The sequence below is a fragment of the Culicoides brevitarsis genome, chromosome 3 (genome assembly GCF_036172545.1).
Source record: "Culicoides brevitarsis isolate CSIRO-B50_1 chromosome 3, AGI_CSIRO_Cbre_v1, whole genome shotgun sequence".
Lineage (NCBI taxonomy): Eukaryota > Metazoa > Arthropoda > Insecta > Diptera > Ceratopogonidae > Culicoides > Culicoides brevitarsis.
In genome coordinates this window covers 28,849,323-28,861,411 of record NC_087087.1, presented here as the reverse complement: position 1 = coordinate 28,861,411, position 12,089 = coordinate 28,849,323, and the positions used below count along the sequence as shown (strand labels likewise).

Below are 12,089 nucleotides of genomic sequence, written 5' to 3'. Positions count from 1 at the left end.
TACAAAAAATTTAAAAAATTATTTTTTATTTAATTAAAATACCAATAAAAATTAATAATTTCATCAATTTTTTTTGTGAAGTTTTTAAATTATTTTTTAATTAATTTTTAAATATTTTAATAAAATAGTTAGATTAAAAATATTTATTATATGTATTTTAATTAATTTTTTATTAAGTATTTTTTGTTTTTTTTTTCGTTAATTAATTTTCTTTTAAAAAAAAAATTCTTTGATTTTATAAATTTTTTTTTTCATTTAAAAAAAATTTTTTTCAATTTTTTTCCAATAAAAACTTTCTTATTTAAAAAAAATAATTTTAAAAAATTAATTAAAATTAATAAAATATTATTAAAAATTTTTAAATTTAACAAAAAATTAAAATACAAAAGTTTTGAAAATTAAAAAAGATTTTAAAAATTTTCTTTAGAAAAAAATAGAGAAAAAAATTGAGTAAACCCACAGTATCCCATAGAAGGAAAAAAAACAAGCTCGAGAAGAGAAAATAGAAGAAAAATGTCCAAACAACTAATAATCAAATAAACTGAAAAACACAATCGAAATATAAATAGACCGACATCGTATTCCAATAGTGTTCTGTGCCGTCTTCTTCCTTATGTTATTTATGCACGAAATATCTTTCTAACATCTAGTCGCACGCAGCACACACACAGGCAACAAGACGAATAAAAAGAGAATACATAAATGCAAAGTCAAATAAAAATGTTAGTAGTATTTTTTTTTTTTGTCTTGCTGTGTTCGTTCATGCCATCCAGGTAAGCAAATACACTCGAAAAGAACAAAAACCCGGCACACACACACGCTCTATTATAAAATAATAATAAACGAAAACTAGAGACAAGCAGGAGTGAATGGCTCGATTTAAATAAAGCAGGCAACATACCAACAAAAACAAAAAGCAGCAAAAAAAAATGATGTTATGTTTATGCATGCAAAAAAATAAAATCAAGAAGTCTCTTGGCTTGATGTTTGTGTCATGCTTAGATAAACATGTACGACACGATGAGAAGGCAAATAATGAAATGTATGTAGGTCACTAATTTTAAGGATTTACTGAGCAATGCGGCGACGGAGGGAGAGGACCGGGTGTCGGCGTGATTTGAATGAAGAGCACATTTTTTTTGTGTGTGACAAGTGAGAGATTCTGGGAGGAAATTTGATTTTTGTGCGTGATTTCATGCGAAAAATGTCCTGCTCATGAACCTGACTGCAATGACAAAAAACTAAAAATATAAAGAAAATATTATTTGCAAAATTTAAACTGAAGTAATGAAAAAAAATATTTCTATTTAAAAAAAAATATTATTTTTTCTCTTTTTTATATTTTTTTTAAATAAAATTTTATAAAATTAATTATTTTACAAAATTAAAATAAAAATCATATAAATAATTTTTTAATTTTTTTTTTATAAAATTTTCATTGGAATTTTTTATCACTTTCAATAAATTAATTTTTTGCTGATTTACATTTTTTTTTAATTTAAAAAAATCTTTTTTGTTATTTTAATTAATTTTTTTTTAATTTTAATTAATTTTATTGTAAATTATTAAAAAAATACGTTTAAAAAAAATTATTTAAGAAATTATATATTTAAAAAAATTTTTTTTGAATTAAAGAAAATATTAAATTTTAAAAATATTAATTAAATTAATTTCTTAAAACATAAATTTTTATAAAAAATTAATATTTTAATTTACCTAATTTATTTTTTTAAATATATTTTATGAATTTTTCATTATACTATTTTATCAGTTTCAATTAATTATTTTTTTTTTAATTTAAGTGAAAATTCTTTAAATTTTTTTTCTTTTACTTTTGACTAAATTATTAATTTTTAATTAATTATAATTTTATAATTAATTTTATGAATTAATTTTTAAGGAAATATAATGGAAAAAAAATATTTTTTTTTTAAATTAAAGAAAAATTTAAAAAATTCTTAAAATATTTTGTAAATTTCTTCAAAAGTATTATTTTATTTTTTTTTTACTAAATTTTCGATTAAAATTTTATAGTTTTATATTTTGTAAAAATTTCTTACCAAAAATTAAATTCATGATTTTTTTTTAGTTTTTCACCGAATCATAAAAAAAATCTCTTTTATTAAATAAGCTCCTTCCTTATTTGTAAGTGTTACTTTCATGACCTTTTCCAACCTTCTCAGAATTCGTTTAATTTTTTTTTGTTTCATCTTCGTGACCCTCCAAAACTGACCAACCACTCAAAAAATGGCTTATCTACAAAATCTCATCAAACAAAAAAAAAAAATCTTACATAATATACGTCTCCATGATGATTTACGTTTCTGATCCGGCATCCACTCTCAAAGGGGGGCACATACACTATCTATCGCCGAATCTCTGATGTAAGACAAAAAAAACCAGCCAAAACATTCGATTTACAAAAAAAAAATCGTATATATTTCTCCTCATCATTATTTATTTAGTGATTTTGCCTACACATCTGACTGTCCGCGATTCAGATTTGTTTGTAGCAAAACAACCAAGGAGTGGCTCCGCTGTTTACACGGCAAATGTGGGTATTTGGAACGAGCTTACTTGTTACTTTACGGAGCAGCACCTAAAAAGCAATCGATAACGAGTGTGAGAGAGAAGGAGAGAGAGGTTGAAAAATTTCCTTGGTGACGGCAATTTTGATCCGGAAACAAAGAACGAGACAAGTGCTTGAACGCAGCTTTGAACCGAGAGGAGTCATCGTTAAATCGGAAAATATTGTTGAACGCTCTCGAATGCAATTTGTTTCAATGAGTAAATATTGCAATATTCTCCTCCGCCATCCACTTGAATGCGATGACGACTTTTTTCCTGTGTGCCATGTCGTCGTTGGCTTTTGTCTTGCCATCCCACACACAGACAAGTAAATTTGAATGAAGATGCACGAAAGAGCTCCTCTTTGCGACATAAAAGCACTTTTAGTCACATGAATAACCACAAATACACGATTATTGTCATTCATTCCATTTCTCATATATTTTCATAAATGTGGAATATGTATGCAAACATAGCGCAAGTTGTTATGGCGAAAGAATGGGACAAAGTGACTTTTGTGCACGTTGACTCGGGTGCATGTACTTTCGTCCATCAAACTTTGCAATTTGCATAAACTTCAATTGTCATTCGATTTCATTATTTGTCAGATTTTCAAACTTTTCCTCCTCTTGCAAAGTTGCTTCATAGATGCATAGACAAAGTTTTTGAACCGAAGAACAAAGAAATTCAGTGCAAAAAACTCAAATTTCTCACTAAAAAATTTTCTGCGAGTTTTATTTTAAATTTTTCATGAAACCCTGAAAGTATGCAATGAAGCTCACATCATGTTTACTCAATTTTCCACGAAATTATCCAACTTTTCTTTTGTTTTCTTGTACAGAAACTTACTTTAGGCTAATATTGACACAATACAAAAGCCCTAAAATAGATTCGCAAAGCAAAACTTGAGTTATTGCATTTCAAAATTTGTATGGAAGTTCAGCTAAAAAGCATTTCAATCTCTTGAAATAACTAAAAGCATTCTCTATTTAAAAACACTTTACTCGCCCTAAATTATAAAGCACCGATAAAAAAAAGTTTTGTTCTGCTTTCGGTTCAAAAGACAAAATGCCGAGAGAGAAAAAGAGACCGAAGTGTAAAAATAATTATTATTATGCATAATAATAGAGAAAAACTTTTTTTAATGCATTTCCCATCATCATCATCAACTTCATCTTCTCCGGTATGCCGATTATCTATTTAATTATGTTGGAGATGCAATCAACAATTGTCCGGATTCACTTTGCGTAAAAAATACTTTTTTTTATTTTTTTTTTTTGTTTCAGGAGTAAATGTGAGACACGACATTGACTTGTTTCGCAACTATTCTTTCATTTCTTTTAAATTAAATGCACTTTTTCGTACTTTGGCATCATGTCGTTCCTTTGTGTGTGTCTCTGTGCGCTAAATCGCGTAAGAAGAAAAAAAAAAGTATTAAACAAACTTCGTGAGGAAACTTTTCATTTCTTGTACAATAAATTTTGAGAGTGTGTTTTTTTTATTATTATTAAATGGAGTCTCGCCGTGCATCGCGAGCACATTCCAAACAAAAGTTTCGGTGCACAGACACTCACATGAACATAATATGGATTTAATTCATTTTTATACATTTTTTTTTAAAAGTCTCATAAAGAGGTAGGCCGTTCTGAATAGTTTCTGTTACTATAAAAGAAAACAGGCAAACATGCAATCTTCTTTCATGAACGAAAAAAAAAATGTACAAAAAAAAAATCTTGAAATATGAAATTATGAGACGCTGTGTGAGTAGTGCATTAATAACAATCATCATAATAATAGAGTACAATGGAGTAATGAATGAAAAATTAAATGAAGAGGAGCTAAAAAAGTGAATTTCTTTTCAATTTTAGCTTTTTTTTCTTCTTGTGTGAATTTTTTCATGCGGGCAGTCGTCTCGTCTTGAATTTCATGATTTTTTTTTTGTTTGTTTGCTAAGAAACTTTTTGATAAGTAAATGAAGGTGTTTCGTTTAAATTTTTTAAAGGCATTTCCTTTCCAGATGTTACAAGTCCATCATTCAAAAAAAAATTGTAATAATAAACAGATGAAATTTGCAATCTATTTATAAAGTTATGATGTCTGTATCCGATCGGAACGCTATTATTTTTTAATTAACGCACATTTTCTTGCATACCAGCGAGTCATAGTGATCAGAGAAACACGTGACCTTCCCGCTTGTTATTATAATTATTATGGTGCCGCTATTTATTGGTCATGTAATTGATGTGTCTGTGTGGCGCGATGATGTTTTGTGAAATGTAAAATGTAAAGGTTTTATTCGTGGCATGGAGAATTATGTGGTTCAGATTTTTTGTTGTTGTAAAAGTTGTAGGACGGACAAAAAAAATTTTTTTTTTGTCATTTTAATTTTATCTTTACCTCAGCTCATTAAATGTTGGCCTGGATTTTGGGCTTTTTGTGGATTGTCACGTTAAAAATCGTTAAAGGTTGTACTCGTATTTTTTTAAACGGAATTTAAGGATTTAAAAATATCGATTGAGTTGATTCAAGTAATTCAGTAGGATCAATTTGATCATCTTTTTTGTTGGAAATACTTCGTCGTTTGTCTTCTATTTCGGACCAATAGCATAAAATGTGTTCCGAAGATTCTTCATCATTAAAGCAAATTCTGCATGTGTCATCAGATCTTAGGTTCATTCTTTCAGGTGCCTTAAAACTCTTCAGATAAGATCCAATCCAGATAAAAATACTCACATCACCCGATTTTCTCATTTCATCGAAAAAAAAATGATTTTTTGATGGTTTTGTGTTAGTTAGGCCAAATTAAATTCAGTTAAATTCAAAATTCTGAAATGAGCTTTCGAGATTTTAAACATTTTTTGAACTCTGAAGCTCATTGCAGAATTTTTAATTTAGGTTTTTTCGATTGCTGTAGGCCTAACTAGCACAAAACCATCAAAAAATCTCAAGCCATATTTTTTTCGATGAAATGAAATCGGGAGATTTGTGATGTTATTACTCTAATTTGAGAAATACTCATTGACAGTAGTTCATAAGTTTTGTATAATGATCTCTTAAGTTTTTCCTTCGATGGGTTGGATGTGCCTTTGCTCTTTCTCCTGCACTTTGACGCCAAATAGATCTTCTGTGCTCTATGAGGTTAGGTTTGAGGATGCATCACCGCGGTCCGAAGACCTATTGTATATTATTTATCTCTTTGGTTCAAAAAATCAAACATGTTCTGATAGTTTTCTGCTCTCTTTTTCCTAATATTTCGTTAAGTTATCTACAAGTCATTGGAAAATAGCTGATTTTGCAGAGTTTCTAAAGATTTTCATAGAAAACGACGTAAAAATATTTGAAACTCCTCATTTAGCTGATTCTGGTTCTTCCAATCGATGTCATCCATTCCTAAAATATTTCTAAAAATATAAAAAATTAATAAATGAGAAATTCTTTAAATGTTCACTCTATTCGCTAATCAGAACAAATACAGAAAAAAATTACATTCTTCCCATTCACATAACAATCGCAATAATAATCTCGTCTAATTCTCATGACACAGACCCAATTATTAAAATGATATATAAAACTACTTAAACGATTTAAATTGAGACCAGTATGAATAAAAAAAATTCTTTTATCTCATCTAAGCGTCTCTACCAATATAAGACAGACAAACCCATAACAACTCAACAACATTCATGGCCATTGTCAAAATTAATTAATGATAAACTAATAAAATCGCCGGAATAGAATTGGACAACAAAGCTTAGGTTTCAGTACTGGGACACGTCACGAAATGAAGCTAATAAAGTGTGAGAAAGAGATAGAAACGAAACAAAGTCATGTTCTTACCTCAGTCCAAGATTAAGACGATGAAATTCTTTTTTTATTACTTAATTAAACCCAGTTGTCCAAGCTTATTAAAGTGCGATGGAGACGCCTGTTCATAATTACCTGACTCATCATTGGGTTTTCAGACAATTGTGCTCTGAAACGAAAAAAAAATGAAAATATGGAGCAAGTTGAAGAAACAAGAAACTTTTACAAATATTTAAGCTTATCAAATTATTAAAAAGTTTTTTTTCTTCTTTCTTTTTTCTCATAATATGTAAGAAGACTATTAGATGAGAAAAAAAAAGAAAGAAGAAATATCTAAGGGAAGAACAAATATATCGACAAGTCCTTGAGGGAACATCTATCGTAAAAGAATGAAAATGATTTAAGAAGAAAAGCTTTTAAAAATGTTTGTTTGCCAAGTCGTTCCATCATTTATGTATCTTCTTATACAACACAATGTGTGTGCCCTCACATTTTTTCTTCTTCATATTTTTTCTGTTGTTGCAAAAAAAAAGGAGAATTTTTCTGTCCTCAATTGTGTTTGCTCACACATGAAAGAGGGACACGAAAATATTTGCAACTCCTTTTTTCCGATAAATATTTTTATTAAGTTTTTTTTTTCAATCCTTTTATCGTTTTTGTCAAGATTCAGTCACTCGTCCTTCGTTATCGGCACGCACATTCAATATGTTTATGTGACGCACCCACCTACTCAATACAACTAGCCTCGACGAATGCCTGCCATGACAATTGATCTGGTCGATAATGCTGTGTCTCGGGCATTAAATCCATGCAAAAACGTGGGATATAGGAAGTGTACTGAAGAAATGACATAAATAAATGTAATTTTGTCATAAAATGCGATACTTGAGCGTATTTTTCTTGAAAAAATATTACCTTTTATGTGTTCCACGTGCAAAATTTAATGACAGATTGAATCAGCTGATTTTTAGTTGTGTCTTGTCACTGTAGATGTCGTGTCAGAATTAAGCTGTCAAAATGCAAAATTTGAAAATTTTATAGTTTTCGATGATTTATTTATTTAAATTTAATTTAAAATTAATTTTAATTAAAAAAAGACATAAAAATTAATTTTATTTTTTTTAATTAAAAAAAATTAAATTAAAAAAAAAATAAAATAAAAAAAATAATTTTAAATTTAATTATTAATTAATTAATTTTAATTAAATTTTATTAATTGTTTTTTATTTATTTTCAAATTTATTATTTTTTTTTAAAATTAATTAATTTATATTGAATTTAATTAATTATTTATTTTTATTATATTTGGATTAATTCAAATAATTTTATTTATTTTAATTTAATTTATTTTTTTTTTAAATATTTTAATCACTCAAAATTTGACTAAAAAAAAATAAAATAAATGCAGAAAAAAAATTTTAGACGAAAATTTTTTTTTTTTTTTTTGTAAATGTCTTTCACGGGCTTCTGTTAAGTTGTGTAAAGGCGTTTACATTTTATGTGCGACAACATAAAAAATAAATAAAAGTCTAATGAAAGAAAAAAAATCACTCGCATACCCTTCGACATTCAATAAAAAAAAAGAAAAAAAAAAACATTCATGATAAAAGTATTAAGCCCACTCAACGCGCCATCGTCAAAGAATAATCCGCAAAAAAAAAGTCTTTTAATTGTATCCTTCATTGTTTGTTGATGATGACAACCACGGACGATGACAGCTTTAATGAAAATGTCATCAAAACTTAACTTTTCCTTTGATACGATTTTTTGATGCGCGCGAGCTAAGAGCTTTGTGATGTTTCCGTAACTCATCCAACTGACAGCGCTCGAGCAACATAAATTTCGTGTGCCATATTGCTCTGCGAACTGAACAGAAGAATCCATAAAGAACGAACGAACGAGCGAAAGAGAGACAGACAAAGAAATAACTAAAGTTTACTTTTATTGTTTAAAGTACCAACATTGGCATTTTATTCAACGGCAACATAGTAGCTGGTCTCGGTCGCATTGCTATTTAAGGTATTCGCATGATGTGAACCGAACTCGACTCCGAGAATTGTATTTTTATTATAAAATGGTTATAAAATGAAATAAACTCATGTATCTACAACAACAACAACAACAACGACGATGGACCAAAGAAGAAAAAAATTATACATCGATCTAAATGGAATACAGATGATGATTGCTTCGTGCACCTCTACCTTCGACTACAGAAGAAGAAAAAAAAACGAATGACGAGAAAAATGTAATTTCTGTCTATGAATGAATGAAAGACACGATTTCTATTCTTTGATACATGTTTTGTTGTTGCCTTAAATATTTGATACTATTTTACACAACGAGACAAGATTCCCACAAGATTTCCCACAGACTCCTGGTCAAGCGAACACCTTTAATCCATCATTTGAGCTGTCACGAAAAATTTTCCTTGTTTATTGAGTAATTCAATATTTTTTTCTGTCGAATATTTCAGAGGGGATTTCGCAAATTGAATCGGAACATTTTCTTGCACGTGGTTAATCCAGAGTTCGAGTGTATTTTTGTAAACATGTGTGTGTAAATAAAGCTCAAGCACGCATTTTATTCATTCCTCAAATAAGAAATATTTCGACATGTATGAAAAAATAGATAAATTTGAATGAAATGTAAGAAATTTCGTACGTTTTCTACGTCTTGTAAGGATTTTTTTGTTACAAGAGATTATTGAATTAGCGAAAAGGCGATTTTCAAATTTTTAACGGTCATTTTTTGAATTGACATTTAAAAATGTAATTGGAAAAACTGAAGAAAATCGTAATTCTAACAAAAAATCTCATAATGTAGTCAATAAATTACTATTGAATAGAAAGAAAAATCAAGTCGAAATTCAGAAATGTAAAGTTATGAATTTTAACGGAAATATTTTGAACTGACAGTTGTAAATTTTTAGATCTTTTTAGGTTATAAATCATATTTTAACAGAAAATCAGAAGAAAATGCTTTGAATTATTGACTTTTAATATTTTGTAATAATTTTTCATGTCACTTTATAAAAAAAGTTGAATTAGCAATATGGTAATTTTCAAATTTTGAACATTTTTTTTAGTTAGAAAAATTCGATAAAAACAATTTTTTAAAAACAAATCTCAAGAGTATTTTGATGCTTTGAGTAAAAAAAAGTTCAAAAAAAGAACAACTCGAAAAATAAAAAAAAATTTAAAAAACTTTTAAAGATTCTTTAACGCTAATTAATTACAAGTTTTAAATAAAGAATTACAAAAATGCCAATTTTTAAAAAAAAAGTTGAATGTTTTAAAAAAAAAAAATTTTAACTGAATTTTTTGCAAAAAATTTTTAATTCTTTAAAATTAAAGCAGCAAATTTTTTTATCTAAGTTCTTTTTCATTAGTTTAGAAATTTTTTACAAAAAACATCAAATTTTTGATTTAAATTGATAACGAGTATAATTTTTGAGAATTTTGCAAATTTTAACAGAAAATTTTGAAATTTTTTTTAAATTAATTTAATTTATCACTTTTTATTGAGAAAAATTCAAAAAGAATTTAATTTTTAAATTTTAAATATTTTTTTTAAAATAAAAGTTTAAAAAATTAAATTAAAAAATAATTTTTTTAATGTTTTTTGCTTTTTAAATTTTTTTTTAAATTTAATTTAATTCAAAAGAATTTAAATAAATTTTAAAGAAATAAAATTCATTAAATTGATAATTTAAGTTTGAATTAGCAAAATGGCAATTTTCAAATTTTGAACATTTTTTGAATTTAAAGTAGGAAAATAATCCATTGGAGCATGATCGAAATTAATTAGGTAATTGGCTTTTGAACTGATGATTTTTGCTATTAAAATTTAACTTAATTTAAAAGAATTTAAAAATTTAAAAAAATTAACTAAACTGAATTAGCAGAAAAGCGATTTTCAAATTTTAAAACTGTCACGTTTTTTGACGTTTTCGAATGAAAACAAAAATATAAATTTATGCAATGGAAAGTGTAATTTTGCATCAATTTCGTTATCATAAAGCATATCTAAATCGCAGCGAAATTAAAAACTCGCATTATTTCCCATGTAAACACACATAAAACGCATCAGTAATGCACAAACGCACTAAATTAAAGATTATCTTCACAGTTTTTCTCTGTTGCCGCATCTCGCATAAATAACAACCTCGCTTGGATTCCACTTGAATTGAGATGCAATTTCATTATGTTATTAATAAAATGAAGTATGTTGTTGGGGATTTGTGTGCGTGCAAAATCGATTTTTCACGAGTGTTTTCGTACTGGTACTTACTTGGGAACGAGATTGAAGCGAGTTGAATGGTCAGAAATATTTATTAATTTTTGGTTTTTTTTTCTATTTTCAGATCCGAACATATGACGAGACATATGAGCAACTGAAGGTTTGGCAACTCTCTTAGACGTAAAAAACACGTAAATTTCCTCTGCACGCGAAAAATGAAGCTCATAGGCTCATGGCTCTTGCTCACGGTAATCCTTGTACAAAATGCGACGGCATTGTCGACGTCCTCGGGCAGCAGTAAAAGCAATAGAGGCAACACAAACAATAATCTTAGTAAAAGCGGTAGCAATAGAACAATAACGCACACGGCAAACTTCGAGAATGTCGTGCTGAACCACCTGATTGTCGACCGGAACACGGGACGCGTGATAATCGGCGGCAAAAATCGTCTCTACCAACTGTCGCCAGACTTGCAAGTGGTGATCACGGAAGTGACGGGCCCGAAAAACGATTCGCCCGATTGCACTGTGCTCGATTGCCCGCAGGCAGCGCTAAAAACGCTCACCGACAACGTGAACAAAGTCTTGCTCATCGACTACAGTACAAGTAGGTTAATTACGTGCGGCTCGCTCTTCCAGGGCATTTGCGATGTCCGCAACTTGCAGAATATCAGTATTATCGAGCAGCAGGGCCAGGAAGCTGTTGTTGCCAACAACGCCGAGGCATCAACCGTGGCGTTTATCGCTCCCGGTCCGCCAAATCCGCCCGTCACGACAGTCATGTACGTGGGCGTGACGTTCACGAGCAACAGCGCTTACCGCAGCGAAATTCCCGCCGTGGCATCACGAAGTCTCGATGCGCAAAAAATTTTCCAAATTGCCGCGTCGGCAGTGACAACGGGCACGCGTATGTTCATCAACTCGTATGCGCGCGAATCGTATCTCGTGAATTACGTGTACGGCTTCAGCTCGGAGAAGTTCTCGTACTTCCTCACGACGCAACTCAAACACAACTCGCATACCAATCCAAAGGAATACATCACAAAGTTAGTTAGAATATGTCACGAAGACACCAATTACTACTCGTACACGGAAATTCCCGTTGATTGCATTGGCGGGCAGGAGCAGCAAAATGTCAAGTACAATCTGGTGCGTGCGGCGTATCTGGCGAATCCCGGAAGCGATTTGGCCGAAAGTATGGGGATTACGATAAAGGATGATGTTCTGTTTGCTGTGTTTTCCGATGGAAAAAGTGCGAATCGCTCGGCTTTGTGTATCTATCCGCTCAAGGCGATCCGCAGGAAGTTTATGCAAAACATCAAGTCATGCTTCTCCGGTACGGGACAACGTGGATTGGAGTTTATCAGTCCTAATATGCCATGCGTTCCAACGGTAAGTTTTATTTTTTCAAAAAAATTTATTTCAAAAATTAAAAATTTCACTTCAAAAAGTAAAAATTTTATTTCGAAAAGTAAA

The 12,089-nt window shown here is 29.4% G+C and overlaps 1 protein-coding gene across 3 annotated transcripts in view; it reads left to right on the top strand.

Annotated features, from left to right (window-relative positions):
* The window catches only part of LOC134835779 (plexin-A4), a 107,928-nt gene that overhangs the window by 69,457 nt on the left and 26,382 nt on the right, over nt 1-12,089 (top strand). For all 3 annotated transcript variants that reach the window (XM_063850737.1, XM_063850739.1, XM_063850738.1), the window contains exon 3: nt 10,739-12,005. In XM_063850737.1, coding sequence (XP_063706807.1) covers nt 10,830-12,005 — 1,176 coding nt within the window. In that variant the 5' untranslated portion in view covers nt 10,739-10,829. The remainder of the gene's footprint in view (nt 1-10,738; nt 12,006-12,089) is intronic.